The sequence below is a fragment of the Spermophilus citellus genome, assembly GCF_964194105.1.
Source record: "Spermophilus citellus genome assembly, chromosome: 3".
Taxonomy (NCBI): Eukaryota; Metazoa; Chordata; class Mammalia; order Rodentia; family Sciuridae; genus Spermophilus; species Spermophilus citellus.
In genome coordinates, this window is record NC_138184.1 from 198,369,035 (window position 1) to 198,385,164 (window position 16,130).

Genomic DNA, 16,130 nt, shown 5'->3' on the forward strand with positions numbered 1-16,130 from the left:
ACACAATAAGATAACCAAAAATTTTTCTTTCCTTTTTTATTTTTTGGCTTTTGGCTTTTGTAAGAGAATTTGTCTGTTGTACATACACTCCTTACAGACAGACACATATCTCCAAAACACTCTTTTATTACTGATCTCAGGTGTCTTTCCAGACACCCATACCACAGGTCCGTGTACAATATACAGCCACTCCTCTTTCCCCTACCAACCTCACATATAATCAGTGTCTATAGCCAACTAGTGATATGTTTTATTTATTCTTCCAGCTGTAGCCCATCCCTAGCCTGTTTTGCCTGGATATTGTAGTAATCTTTATCCATCCTCCACACCATAGGCTATAGACTGCTGCACAATTCTTGAGACTAGATATTTTATAAGTAATAGAAATATATTTCTAGTTCTAGAGGCTGAGAAGTCCAAGATCAAGATGCCAGCAAGTAAGGCCTAGTCTCTCTGTTTCCATGATGGCAGAAACTATAGGAGTCCACTTCTAATTGAAGGCAGTGGGTCCTGAATACTGTGTCCTCCAGAGAGGGGGAATGTTATGTCCTTACATGGCAGAAGGGCAGAGACAAAAAGTGAACTCACCATTGAAAGCCCTTTTCAGAGTGGCATTAATCCATTCATTAGTTCAGAGGCTTTGTAACCTGAACATTTCTCTAAAGGCCCCACTTCCTCAAACTGTTGCATTGGAGATTTAGTTTCCAACACATAGATTTTCAGGACACATTCAGACCACAACACAGTGAGAGTCATCACATTGGAAACTGAATCATGCTGCTTCTGCCCTTAAACCCCTTCAGTTAAGGTGTACATCCTTTGGCATGGCATCCAAGACCTTCCATGACATCCCCCACCTGCCAGTCTGGCCTAATCTTGCCCTAGTACTATTTTTCAGGTTAGCTTCATTGACTTGGGTTCCCCAACAATTTCAGGGTCTCCTGCCTGTTCTCATTTTTTTTTTTTTCTGGATGGAATGCACTCACTATTTCTTCACTGGACTGATACACAGCCACTTTCCTGTATTCAGTTCAGGCATCACATTTAAGAGGCCTCCCCAGTCCTCAGTGTTCCCATGTTGCCCTAGGAACACGTTGTTGCCTTAATGAGTTATATGGAATTAGCATTTATGTGTCTGCCTTTTCACTAACCTTAAGATATTTAAGGACCATAACTAGCTTTTAAGTAATTTTAGGGCTTTCAGCACTGAGTACAGTCCTTAGCACATAGAAGGCACTCAGATTAAACTGATTAGTAATAGGTGCTTTTGCTGATATATTCTATGTGCAATACACAATATGTTAAACGACCTTTTCCTTGATCACCATTTTATAAATTTTGATGACAAGGACAAATGAATGAAATTCTGATGAAGAGGAATAAGACGTCTGGAGGTCGTATATTTAATTTTTCAATTAAACTTTGCATATTTATTTTATTAGGGCCTATCTATCTGGAAGACAGTGTCTTTTAATCCTGGACCTTTTGTTCTGGAGTAGACCCACAAATATATGTTTTGCACTATATTCACCTGTTGGGGGCTTGCAGCAATATTTGCTATCTCCCCTTCCACCAGTCAATGCTTTTAGATTAAAGGCTTTTTAGATCCATTATATGGTAGTGCAGAGTGCAGCTCTTTCAAAGGGGAACGAAGGAAGAACCTGGATATACTGGGGCCCTGGTGGAGTTTTCAACTGTCCCAGGCTGAGTACCTATTGGTCTTATTTGCTCCTTCCACCTGGCCCAGAAGTAGCTCCTGGTACCATCCAAGCCCGCAGGTTACCTCACCGGGTCACCTGTCCTTAGGTGACCGGCTGGCGCCAGGCCTGGTCCCACCGGCCTGGCCACTGCTGGACAGCGCAGCCGGAGTCACGTGTCGGCCCCCAGGCTGCCCGCGGGCCTGGGCCCTCCCCGGCCTCAGGGCAGAGGCCGCGGGATCACGCGCGCCCAGCGGCCCCGGTCTGGCCCAGCCAATGGGCAGGCAGCGCCCGCATGACCCGCGCCGGCGGGAGGGCGTGGGGAGGCAGGCCGGGCGCGCACGCTGCCGGGCCGAATCGCCGCCCCCGCTGCTGCCGGGACTGGAAGTGAGCCTCCGGGGTCCCCAGTAAGAGCAAGCCGGTGAGAGGGCCCCGCAGCCGCCCGCGCCGGGGCGAAGCATGGCGGCCGCCAAGGTAAGCTTGGGCCCGGGCCGCGCCGCTCGGGCGTGCACGTGCCTAGGTTGGTGCAACCCGGGAGAAAAGCGGGTGTCGGGCAGCTGCTCCATCTTGCAGTTGCGGAGGCTGCAGAGTCAGCCTCGTCCGGGCCGCTTGCGGCCCGTGTGGGGACCGAGGTATGGTCAGAAACTTTGCCAGCCGGACACTCCCACTTGGCCTGGGACTGGAGTCGGTGCCCGGCGGCGCAGCGCCCATGCCGGCTAGGAGGAGCGGGCGCGACTGCGGCCCGGTGCGCCTGGGGAAGGGAAGGGCTCAGGCCAGCAGGTCCCCTCGGCCACCCCGGGACTCTTCTGCTTCTGACCCCGGTGGTAGTTGACCCGGGCTTCTCCTTCCAGGGGGGCACTGCCAGGGCCAAAGCCTTATCCGATTACGTCTCATGGGCCCCGCCTTCCCGCGGGTGGGGGAGTCACCTTGACTTCCGTTTTGGAAACTGCCTGGGAGACTTGGCCTGTCCTTGTGTGTATGAAAAGACCAGGAACCCTTCCCCGTCTCTCTTTCCCATCACTCCTCTCTCCCCATCTGACAACATTTACAAACCAGCCTCGGAGCGTTTGAGTATCATTTTGGAAATGACAAAACAGATTGTCCTGGGAGCTTGTCACTCCTGTGAAGTTATACTTAAAAGGAATTCTATGCAACGTGAATCATTCACTAACGCACAGGAAAGGCAACTCCGACCGCTTGACCTTTCCTCTTTCACCATGTCTTGAAACCTGGACACCATTTCAGTCTCTTTGGACTGCATTTCAACTTTCCTGGCAGAATACCATATTTAGTCCCAATCACTCGAATCATTGGAATTTATTGCTTTTAATTTTAAGTTCACGAAGGCAGTCCTTTAATCAAGTCTATACAACTTCTTAGCTCATTTTAAGTGCAGTGAACTTAAATATACTAAACATTTCAAACATTTGTCCTTAATCAAAACTCTGTGATAACCCTCAAGAGGAAAACATGGCCAACACATCATATTCCTATTTATTCAAGCAAACTAATCACATTTGCAATGGAAATTGTAAGCAGACAAATATATTTAAATACTGTTTCTGTGACTTAAGTCTCTCCAGGCTCCCCAAATCTACAAGCTTTTTCGTTTTCCCAGACTAGGTGGCCTAAGTGGCCTCTTTTTAGTAATTACTGTTTCATTCTCAGGATTGTGCTCTGATGTGTGTGCTCCTGAGTGTGTGTGTGTGTGTGTGTGTGTGTGTACTCACATGTGTTAATTTTGGAAGCTCCATTAATTCTTTTAAGCCCAGTAGCTTTTGGCCTTTTCTTTTCAGTAAGTTTTCATGAAGTTAGAGTCTTAAGAATTGGGAGTGAATTGGTTCCCTGAGAAGGTGGGAGTAAATATCCATTTTTTATTGTTACTTTGTATATCTGTAGGTAAACTAAATAAATTTACTTTCAGAGATGAAGTGATTGAAGAAACTAAACAGAGATGGAGTCTATGACTTAACTATCAGGAAGTAAACAAGTGACATGGAAATAGGAACTTTTTTGGTTGTATTTTTATTAAAATGTCACATCCCACCAAGAGCAATTGATTTTTAGCCATGTAGTGAGAATTATAGAAAAATGAAACATTCATTTCATTTTTACTGTTTGGGAACCTGTATTTTTGTTTGTATATTCATTTAATCTCATCTCTTTTCAGGATTTCTAATGATTTACCTCATATATACATACATTTAAAATCCAACAAGACATATCAAAATCCAGTCTGAGTAGATAAGAAAGCCAGGATAAAGAGAAAGTTAGGTAAAGCCAGGACCAAGGTTAGTGGGAAATAAGTAGGTGCTCACTAGAGGTAACTGCATTTTTCTGGCAGCCGAAACAAAGAGGAAATAATCAGAAAGGTCAGTTACTTGGGAGAGAGGTCTCTATCTGAGAACTCTTTCTCCCCATGTCCTTTTATATGCCATGGGTGAACTGCATTTGAAACTACCTCAGGACCATAAATACACATTTGTGGGTTCATAAGGTCATTTCTTACGATGTCCTTCATTGGAGCTTAAGGGCAGTGTAGTAAATGTGGTCTTAAAAGGTCTCACAGTGAAGTTGTGGCGGGTCTGACTAGGTCCAAGAATGAATGTCTCTTGCCGAATTGCCTTTGGGCACCTTCCTATGGATTGCTTCTGTTGGCTGCTGTCCATACTGGGTTTCCTGAGTTAAAGGTGGTGCTCCTTGCTTTTTCCTTGGAGTATAGTTATTCCATGTTATCAGTTGCAGAGGCATAAACTTGAAAATTTCATCTGGGTGTAGGATGGACCCAATGAAAAGTTGAAGAGCCTGAGTAAAAGAAAGTCCACCTCAATGGAGTGTTAAGAAATTGGGCTGTGAACCTGAGGATTGCAGTTGCAGGATCCTGACACTTACTCTACTCATTGGAATGAATTGTTTGAACATCCAAGCCAGATTTATTTTCCGGGTAGATTCGGTCTCAACTAGCTATTTCCTAATCTCATCTTGGTTTTTTGATCTTTGTATTGATTCAAATGTAACTGGTTATTTGTATCTTTCTTCCTTTAGATAGTTTAAACGGGAAGACTGAGAATCTAGTCTGATCTGCTTTTTATTTTGATATTTACCAGGAAAGTTGCCACTTAATGAAGCAAGAGGTATTTGTTTTTTCATATAGTAACACGTTGATCTGAAACTCTTAGTTTTGTTCTGTTTTTTTTATACTGGGGATTGAACCTAGGTCTCTGCATGTGCTAGGCAAGTATTCTATGTTGAGTTATACTTCTAACCCCCCTTAGCATTAGTATTTTTTTTTTTGGTGGTGCTAGGGATTGAACTCAGGGCCTTGTTCATGCAAGGCAAGCACTCTACTAACTGAGCTATATCCCAAGCCCACCCACTCTTAGTATTTTTGAGATTAACCCAAGCAACTTTCGTTTTCTTATAGGCATAATCCTTATTGTTTCCTTGTTATAGTATCTTTCTATACTATTTGTGCTGTTTTGAATATTTTAAAAACTTCCAAAACTACTCAGTGTCTATTAATATAAAAATAAGTTTTTAAAATAAAAGTTCTATTTTACATAATTACATAAAAATGGATTTTTAAAAAATAATACTATCTTCTCTGTCCTTTTTGGTTGTAATGGACATTCCCTCTTTGTCATTGTCAGGTTTTATACATTAAGAATGATGAAATTAAGCTGGGCATTTTGGTGCATGTCTGTAATCCCAGCTGTTCTGGAGGCTGAGGCTAGAAGACTGAAGTGGGAAGATCCCAAGTTCAGGAGAGCCTGGGCAACTTAGCAAGACCTGACTCAAAATGAAACAAACAAACAAAAAGGCTAGTGATAGTGATGTAGGTTAGTAGTAGGGTGCTTGCCTAGCATGTGTGAGGCCTTGGGTTCAATCCCCAGTACTGCAAAAGGAAAAAAAAAAATGGTAAAATTAAACTACATAAAACTGTTTAAAGTTAGAGAGTGTTCATTTGAGTTCAGGCATGAAAAGTGGCAGATGTTCAGATATTAAACGACATGGACCAGTAATTTGGGTGAAATTAACCTAAAAAAAGGGGGGGGGTGTGATAAATTAAAGCATTAATAATAATGAAAAACTTTTTCTGAAGGACTAGTGACTTTATTAATTTTTCATTCTTGGATGGGTCATTGCTGTGACATTGGTGCACTTGGAATTGTGTATTCTTTCTAGTGTTGCAAATAGGACTAGACTGAGGAGAATAAAATGAATCAGATATCAGGCCTTCAAGAAAACCAAACCCATACTAGGGGCTGAGTTCTCTGATGTAAAACCCCTATTTCAAGGGCTTTGTGAAGGAGCTCATTTCTGCCTGAGGCGGACTTCTCAGAATTGGTGGTATATCATAAGGAATGCACTGGAAAGAGGAAAGATCCAACCCAGTGATGAGAAACAGCATCAAAGGCAAGGAAGTGAGAGCACATGCTACATTTAGGGAACCAGCAGGTAATAAGGGGGGAAAAATCAAAAAGTAGCAATCTCTTGTAGAATGCTTACTAAGATACTGGATTCACTTCCAGGGCTTTATAATATTTTCATTATTAGTTCATTTAATACCTCTAACAGCTTTTTTTTTTTTTTTTTTTTGTACTGGGGATTGAACCCAGAGGCGCTTAACCAGTGAGCCACATCCCCAGCCCTTTTTATTTTTTATTTTGAAAAAGGGTTTTGCTAAGTTGCTGAGGCTGGCTTTGAACTTGTGACTCTCCTGCCTCAGCCTCCAGAGTCACTGGTATTACAGGAATGTGCTACCCTGCCCAGCCTTCTGACAGCTTTCTGAACTAGATTCTGTTATCCCTGTTGTATAGAAGAAGACTCTGAAACAATAAGAGGTTATGTAAGTGGCCCACAACCTGACAGTCAGGAAACTCCAGAGCTAGAATTCAAATCATACCATTCTGGCTCAGAGTCTGTCCTCTCAGCCTGTGCACCTTATTGTGGACACAGTAGTGTAGCCCTTGGAGAAGAGGTGCATGGGAGAGTGTAGGAATTGGATTGGGAGGGGAAGTTAGGTGTCCCCACATAAACCAGGCTTTATTTAATGATTGCTTACATAGTGCTTACTGTGTGTTATGTGCCTTCCCAAGTGCTTCATAAATAATAAATTAGTTTTCATAATACCAAGAAACAGGTGCTTTGTTTCTGTCCTCATTTATAAGTGAAAAGCCTGGGTCTAGGGAGGTTCAGTAATTTCTCAAGGTCGTATAGGCTGGATTTGAGCCCTACCCATCAGTTTTCAGAGTTGTGCTTACCTTAACCCCTACCCCTGTCTTTCCCTCCTCTCCCAGGCCTTAAAAGAGAGTTCCACTTACAAAAGTACATGTGTGAGAATTCATAAACCATAGATTAGGGACATGCATATATCCTTAATCCCAGGACAGTTTTTTTTTTTTTTTTTTTTAGTGGGGTGGGGTGGGCAGGTACCAGGGATTGAATTCAGGGGCACTCAACTAGTGAGCCACATCCCCAGTCCTATTTTATATTTTATTTAGAGACAGCGGCTCTATGAGTTGCTTAGTACCTTGCTTTTTCTGAGGTTGGCTTTCCATCCTCCTGCCTCAGCCTCTGAGCCACTGGGATTACACGTGTGAGCCACTGCCCCTGGCCCAGGACAGTCGTCTTTATCTTAGAACACCTTTGTCACCCAGTAGAGGTTTCACTGCACTGTTTGTTAGATGTGGTTTTTCCTTCTTTCCAAGAGGATTGTAAATCTCAATAGGGCAGGAATTAAAACTGCTCAATTGAGATGTAATTCATATACCATACAGATCACCCACTTAACGAGTACAATTAGTTGGTATTTAATGTATTCATAGAGTTGTACAACTGACACCGCTGCCCTAAACCTTTGGAAAGATTTTAATCCAATTTCTACTACATAGGATTTGGGCTGTACATTTAACCTCTGTCTTTTTCATGTAATCTCACCTATAAGAAATTCTCCTCTGAGGTTTTTTTATGAAGGTACCTGTGCTTGAGGTGATTAAGGATATTCTTCATGTGGCAGGGTTTTTTTCCCTCCCTTATGGTAGAATAAAATCTGCCAGGTATTAGGTAATATCATAGTAAAGCAGACCAATTTATTTATTTATTTATTTATTTATTAGCTGTAGCTGGACACAACACCTTTATTCGTTCGTTCGTTCATTCATTCATTCATTTTTTATGTGGTGCTGAGGATCAAACCCAGAGCCTTGCAATTGCCAGGCGAGCACTCTACCGCTAAGCCACAACCTCAGGCACAAGCAGACCAATCCCCCCCCCCCCCCCCCCCCAGGAAGGAAGGAAAGAAATCCTGAGTTCTTTTTATGTGACCATGGTGGTTATTAAGACAGCAAGTTTCCACAGTTCCATTAATGTTCGAATTTTAGGATTTCGTTAATTGTTAGAGCTGAGTGGGCATTAAAATTCATATAACAGTAATCTTCACTCTTTCCCCCACCTCAATCCTTCCCCCTTTCCCAGGTGAAGAATTGGATTCCTAGGAACATTTGTAATTGGTTCTAGTTCCCTTGAACTCCTTTGCTTTTCTCACTCTGGTTCCCACCGACTAGAATCATCCAGGCAGATATGAAAGATGCTAATTCAGGGGGTGGGGGTTTAGGGTGTGGTCTTACCCACACAATCTGATTGATTTCATTGGGTGTGGCCTGAGCCTCAGGATTTTTAAAAGCTTCACAACCCTTGATCCAAACTATTTGCCTCAAGTGATCCTCTGCTGAATCCCTGGGATAAGAAAGGAATGCAACCAGAAAAGTGAGATTAGCCAGAAAAAATCCCTGGTGTTGTTAATTTAAGGGAGGGATGCACAAAGGTCACTTCAAGTTCTCTTCTTCCTTGAAAACTTCTTTTCAGTTCTTTTTCATGTCCCCTTGGTGCTTAGACATCAAATTTTTACAGTTTTGTAATTATCCTAGAATATAGGCTTCATCATTAAAATTGAGTGGAAGTCCCAGTTGTGTCTTGGGAAGACTCTGAGGTTTTCTATGAACAGCATACATCTGGTCTTAGAGCCCTTTCCCTGCTCCTTGTCCAGTGGTATGGGGTAACATTATTCTCACACTTATTCACAGGTATTAATCAGCAAGTAGAGGAATGGTGTGGGTGGATGGCGAGAGATGTAAGGCAGTGTGTAGTATAAGATAATTAGGGGGGCTGGGGATGTGGCTCAAGCGGTAGCGCGCTCGCCTGGCATGCGTGCAGCCCGGGTTCGATCCTCAGCACCACATACCAACAAAGATGTTGTGTCCACCGAGAACTAAAAAAAAAAAAATAAATATTAAAAATTCTCTCTCTCTCTCTCTCTCTCTCTCTCTCTCTCTCTCTCTCTCTCTCCTCTCTCACTCTCTCTTTAAAAAAAAAAAAAAAGATAATTAGGGTGAAGGTCTTTTTGGTAGTGAGTTATTTTAGAAGATTACCAGAGGAGCAGTGACTCCCAGTGCTTTTGCCTCTTAAGACATTTTGCCCTGTTGACAAGCCTCTGCTTTTGATGAGTTTATACTGGAAGCCAGTCCTTCCTTTATTCTCACTGTGAGAATCTGGCTTGCTGAACATTGCCCTCCCTTCTCTGCCTGCCTGGTGCCTGCTGCCTCATAGGCACTATTCTTCATGTTTTCTTGGTTGCTTTAGGGTGAGTCTTGGAACAGAGGACGGTGTGAACCCGTAGTTGTATATTGGTCATGCTCAGGGAGGAGGTTGTGCTCTGTTGCAGTAATACAGTTCCTTAAACAAAGTACTTCACAGCAATTGAATGATATTTTAAACCAGGCCCTCTTACTCTTTCAGGCAACTCATTTAGATGCTGGTTTTGGTCTAAGAATTCTGCTAATTCAGAATTATTCTTAGTGGTTAACTTGTGGAGCCTTAGTCTGTTTTGTTGGTTGGAAATGTTTAACAGAGTACTCAAGACTCACCTTTTCCTTTGAATGAGTGAAGAAAAGGGTTGGATGGTTTCTTTTGGCTTTTGATCCTGACAGTATAGCTTAATTAGCAGTATTGAAATTCTTTGCAATTCAATCTAAATAAACTACTCTATTTAATGGTTCTTATTAGACTGGTAGCTTTGTCTACATTTCCACATGTAGCCACAGTTTCCACATTATCCAAGAAAATTGTTGATTTGATGAGAGTCAAGTTTCCTGGTACTCTTGCTGTTTTGTGATATCTTTTGTAAAAGATGTGTGCATGTTTATTAGTTTTTTGGACTTAGACACGATGTGATTTTTAGTGTCTTCTCCTAAACATTGGTCACAGTTACAGGTGGAGGTGCAGAAGACCCTGCTGCTGCCTAGTGTGCTCTGCACCACTTTCTTGAGTGGGAAGAAGCTTCCAGGACTGTCCCCCCAGTCCGTATCAATAACTCTGTGTAGTGAAAGAACCCTGGACCAGAAAGTAGGAGAACCCAGGTCATCACCCATTGTTGCCATTGAGGTGGAGAATTTGGATGACTACTTAACTTTTCTGGGTGCTTGGTATCACCCTATGGGAAACAGGACCATCTGTCACATCTGCAGTGATCACAATGGAAAGGCCAAATGTGTCTGTTGGAGTCTGCAGAACATTTCCACTTAACTTCAAATTAGTGGACGTAAAATGATTTGACCTACATGAACAAAACATGGTGTGCTTAGCTAAAGCTCATGATTTACCATAATGGCTGCTTCAGCAGGCACCTTCTGCAAGTGATTTTCCTGGAGACTTTGTCATTGGAAGTTTTTGTCCAGGAGCTGGTAGTGTTGGCTTTACTTGGGAGCTTGTTACAAATGCAACGGATCAGGCCTCACCCCAGGCCTGTTGCATGAACAACTGCATTTTAACAAGATCCCCAGGAGATCCTAAGCACATTTATGTTTGGGGAATATTGATCTGGAACTCTTGTTACCATGTAATTAAGTGTAACTGCCTTTCGAAAACAAAGGTACAACACCTTTTGGATTCATTGTAAATTAGCCCAACATTTTGTAGAATTAAATACATAGTGACAAAATCCCGTATAAATTTTAGGGTGCTTAGGGCTTCCTTCAGTTTCACCAAGGAGCCAGAGTATTATTTTAGATCACATCTCTGAAGTAGTATTTAAGGCTTTGTTTGTTTGGTTGGTTTTTTTGCTACTCACTTGTACTTAAAAGTCTGTAGATGAGCTTCTGCCTATAGGCTTTCCAAAGGCCACCAGGAACCTCACTTCTAAACCTGTTAGCCTGTTCTTTTCATTTGTGGCCTCAGGGGACTGTGTCCTGCCCACCCCTTTCTTTCCTGGAACTGCCACCATCAGCTTCCATGATGAACCCCCTCACAGCTGGCATCTTACCTTTCATGTTACTCCTTTATACTTCTTTGCAGGCTTCTCTTCATTCTTCTGCTTCCCCTGGAATGTTGGTGTCCCCCAAAGCTCTGTCTTCCTTGCTCTAGCTCCTGTGGTGACACCTGCCTTCTGAGTGGAAATGGTGGCTTGCCTCAGCCTGGGCAGCTCTTTCGAGTTTCAGGTGGAGTTTTCAGATGTTTGTTGGGAGTGTCAACTGGTCTGTCTCAAAAATACTCCAAATTCTGCTCATCTAGAACTGAATGCATCTTCTTAACTCCTTACTGTCAGCCTAAAACTTAACTCTCTCATTGAAGTTTTTAGTTAATTCAATTAAATGCCTATGATAGGCAGCTGGGAAAGACACTGCAGGAAAGTGATGGGTCAGTGAAACCCTTTTATTTCTCTGGAGCACACGCATCCTGCCTTTTCTGTTTAAATTCAGACCCTTATTACTATTTAGTTGGATCATCTCCATGGTATTCTTGCCTTTGGCTTCTCCCGGTCCATTCTTCCCAGAACTGCCAAAGGAATCTTCTGAGATTGACTCGTTGCCATGGTAGTGGCAGTACTGTGTTCATGGGTATAACACTTAACAGTTTTAAAAAATGCATTCAAGCATGCAGTTGACTCTACCGATTTGTAGCCACTTTTTAAAGTGCGGGGCTTCCAAAAATGAGGAAGCTACTGGACTTGCTTTCAGAAGCTCACAGGCTATAGGGAGTAAAGTAACCAGAAAATATGAAGATCCAAGTTCCATTATTTGATCTTTATAATCATTTGTGAGGTAGCAGGGGAGGCATTCCTAATGTCATTTGACAAAGAATTTAAGGCTTAGAAAGGTTATACAAATGAAAATAACATTAGTTTATTTTTATTTAACACCTTAAAAGCCAGGCACTGTTCTGGGCATTCTGTATTATAATCAAATAATTTAATCTTTATAACAATTATATGATATGTGAATGCTCCCTTATACAGAAGAGTTAAATTCCAAGAGGCACAGAGAAACTAAGTAACCTGTCCAAGGTCACATGGCTTATAAGGGGCACAGACATGGCTTGAGAGCAGGCAGCCTGGTTCCAGAGCCTATGCGTATGACCACTGTGCTATACTGCCTTCTTTAAATTACCTTGCTACATAGTATGGCTTCTGATGCCTATAAAATAAAATTTATTTTTTTAATTTTTGGTCCTGAGGATTGAACCTAGGGGCCTCTACCATTGAGCCACATCTCCAGTCCTTTTTATTTTTTATTGACAGGGTCTCACTAAATTGCTGAGGCTGGCCTCAAACTTGCAGTCCTCCTGCCTCAGCTGCTTCAGTTGCTGTGATTAAGGTGCGCATCACCACGCTTAGCTTAAATAGAATTTAAATAAAATTTAAAGTCTTAGAAAGCTTACTCTGCCTTGGTATTGGCTGTATATTAATACTTGAATACGTCTCCTGTGTCACCTCATACTCATTCCCTCCTCATCCTTTACAGTGGTTTCAGGGGACATAGCCAACCCTGTTCAAATTCCTTTCTGTAAAGTCATGGCAACAGAGTAGTGAGACAAAAAAAAAAAAAAAAAAAAAAGGGAGCTTGCTTATTTATTTGTTTATTTAGCTTAGAGCTAAGCTAGAGATGGGAATGTTTCCTGGAATTCCTTTATAGGGTTGGGCAGATTTTGTTAAACAAAGTTCTTCCTATTCCAAAGTTTTTGGAAGGCCTCTTAGTTCTGTTTCCTGGTTTCCTGAATCAGGTAAAGATGTTCAACCCGTGTCCTGAGTTATAGTTTGCACAGTGGGTTTGCTCTAATCGGGATTCAGACACACTGCACATGGCTTTTGGTTAGAAGGCCTTTTACAGCTTGTCAATCTTTAGTTTTCCCCTCTTCTGTTGTTTCCTTGCAGTGTATTTGGTGAGGGAATTGGGTCATCTTTCCTTTAGTTTCCCACAGTTTGGATTTTGCTGCGTGCATCCCTGTCCTGTTGCACTGTCCTCAGCTTTTCCTGCCAAGTGATAAATCTAGAAGCTTCATCAAGTTAGGGTCTTAGTTTTTGTTTTTGACTAGAATACTTCCTAGGTGGTGCTGGGTGCTCCATCAGTTTACTGAGTAATTGGTGGGAGGCGTATCATTTTGGTTGTTTCTGTGATCTTATGTTTGATCAGTGGGTTCAGATGTTGTCATTTGGGTCTACCAGCTTTTTGCGTAATGGTTTATTTTTGTTGACCAAGTTTGAATATTAACAGTTGTTCTCTGTGGAACGTTAGAAGTGACTTCCATTTTTTAAATACGCACATTTATGTATACACATTTTATGTATTTATGGATATGTGTGTACATACACATACCTACATACACATACCTCATACTCATTCCCTCCTTATCCTTTACAGTGGTTTCAGGGGACATAGCCAACCCTTGTTCAAATTCCTTTCCATAAAGCCATGGCAACAGAGTAGCAAGAAAAAAAAATGGGAGCTTACTTATTTATTTGTTTATTTAGCTTAGAGCTCAGCTAGAGATAAGAATGTTTCCTGGAATTTTTCTATAGAGTTGGGCAGATTTTGTTAAACAAAGTTCTTACTATTCCTATTGTAATTGTTAGAAAAAAAGGGCTGTTAAAAACCATTTGGATATTAATTAATTAAAAGAGTTTGTGTTTGGGCTGATAAAATGGGTAGTACTGATAGTTATACAACATTTTGAATATTCTTGATGCTACTAAATTGTACACTTAAAAAATGGTGAAAATGATAAATTTTATGTGTAGTTTACCAAAAAAAAAAATCAATTGAAAACGTATTTTAACACATAAGGCCTGAGCTCTTTATAGAGGGTTATTGTCACTTCCCATGGGAATCCAAGTGCACTGGAGGACAGAGAGATGATGCTTTCTTTACTGAAATGTTACCTGTAGGTGAAAGGGATGCTAGAATTAGAAGAAGGGGAAAAAGTCACTTTGCAACTGGCTAGCAATTATAGATTCAGGCAAGGGTTGTTAATAGATGCTAAAGCTCTTTGGTAAAAGATTGTTAGAATTTCCATTGTCTCAATGTATCTCCCTGTAAATTACTTACTACTTGCAAAAGGAAGAAAGTACCTTACAATGGAGAGATCTGCTTCAACCAAGTCACCATTAACAAATGGAACAAACTGTGCCTCCTGATAAGATGCATTGGAGGGTATACACTTTAGGAGCACTCTTCCCTGAATTACTTAATTTGGATCCAATCATGAGGAAACAATTGGACAATGCAGAAAATGAGACAGTCTCTGAGACTCTGTCCTGACTTAAAAAATGTCAAGTTATGAATGAAAAGGGCTGAATTTAAGGAGTTGCCCAAAGAGACATGAGGATTTTTAAAAGGAAATGCTTGAGTCTGGATTCAACACAAATGAAGGAATGAAAGAAATAATTGGCCCAGGTAGACCAGCTCTGTACTGTGTGACATTGTGTTAGTTTGGCACTGCCAAAGACAGGGTGGCTTAGATGTAGCAGAGTTTGTTTTTTTCATCATGCTGAGATCAGGGTCCAGGCAGGGTGGGTTTCTTCTGAGGCCTGTCCTTCGCTTGTCACTGGCTGGCTCTCTTCTTCCTGCGTGTTCTTGTGTTTCCGTCTGTGTCTGTATCCTAATTTCCAGTTCTTATAAGGACACCAGTCATATTAGAGTAGGGTCCCCCTTACTGATCTCAATTTAATAATCTCTTTTGAAAAACCAATCTCTACCTCAGAGCAAAGCCTGTCCATGACCTTTGTCCTTGGAAAGACCCACAGAGCACTCCTAGGCACATTCCCACCCTGCTAAGTTGTTTATCTACAAATAACAGGAGAGATCTGCTGAGCCAGGTGTCCCTGACTCAGTCAGGCTAGGTGGGGATCCATAGCAACCCCCTAGCAGCCGCCAATCAGCATGAGACAGGGAAATACCTGGGATTCCAGATGACCCTCCCAGTAGTTTATGGTGGTTGATAAAACGTGTTGGGAAACCCTGTAGTTCAGCAGGAACACCCCTCTTGGCTTAAACCAATCAGTTCAAATGAATCCCCCTCTTGTAGTAACCAATCATCCCTACCTAACTTGTTCCCGCCAGTGAATGTGCTAATCATGTTTTAGAGTTGTTATTTGATTTTCCTGCGGTGTGTGATGATTTGCTAAGAGATGCTATGATGTATGTGAAGTCCCTGCCTTCTCCAAAGAATGTATAAAACTGCTGCAAACCTGGGCTCGGGGCCTCTCAGCGTCACCAGTTGCTCTGTGCACTCAGAGGACCGAGCTAGCTCGCAATAAACACCTCTTTGCTGCTTACATCGATCTTGGGTCTCTGGTGGTCTTTTGGGGGTCCCGAATTCGAGCATAACACTTTAAATACTCTTGACATATGGCAAATCACATTCTGGGGTACTGGGTTAGGACTTCAACATACTGATTTGGGGAAAACAATTCAGTGCATAACAAATATTGAAATATTTTAAAATTGTCCCTTGGGTAAGATTAAGTTCCATAGGAACTTAAAGTAGCTGTTCCATAGCATTTAGACACTATTCATTGACTTGTTCTTTAATTTGGTGTGCCAATCTTTGTCAAAGTGAAAGGGGAAGATTTTTCTATTGCATTTTTATGGTTTGTTGGAGACTTTTTTCTTTTTCTAATAAACTACTTACCCAGTGCCCTACATTACCCACCAAAATAAGTCCTTTGGAAGTACTGGAGAAGTTGCACATGGCACTGGTAATCTCCAAGTGCATGCCTTGGAGATTCTACTGCTGAGCAGACCTTGGCTTGGCGGGATGGGGGGTGGGTTGGGCCTAAGGTAAATGATTCTCTGACCACAGAATGACTGCTTCAAAAGGAGGTGCCTATAGAAATACTTTCCCTTTTGATTAAGATATCCCTGGTACTAAATAAATAATAAAAAGAAAGCCCAGCTACATTACAGGGCAGAATTCCCAGCAAGTCCAAACAGTGTGACCATTGTAGCTGTTTCAGACCAGTTAGTCCCTAGAGTATGCTGGGTGCCTTGAAAGTATGCTGGTGACCTCAGGTCTCTGACTTTACTCTGCCCATTGGCAAAGGATTTTATTCACTTCTGAGGAGCCTCACAGTTGTTTTCTTTCCAGGTGATGTTGACTCAG

The 16,130-nt window shown here is 42.0% G+C and overlaps 1 protein-coding gene across 1 annotated transcript in view; it reads left to right on the forward strand.

The window, feature by feature from the left end:
* The first annotated feature begins 1,977 nt into the window (after positions 1-1,977).
* Positions 1,978-16,130, forward strand: part of SLC25A13 (solute carrier family 25 member 13) — a 188,806-nt gene continuing 174,653 nt past the window's right edge. The window contains 3 exon segments of the mRNA XM_081288022.1: positions 1,978-2,072; positions 2,074-2,109; positions 2,111-2,171. Coding sequence (XP_081144148.1) covers positions 1,993-2,072; positions 2,074-2,109; positions 2,111-2,171 — 177 coding nt within the window. The 5' untranslated portion in view covers positions 1,978-1,992.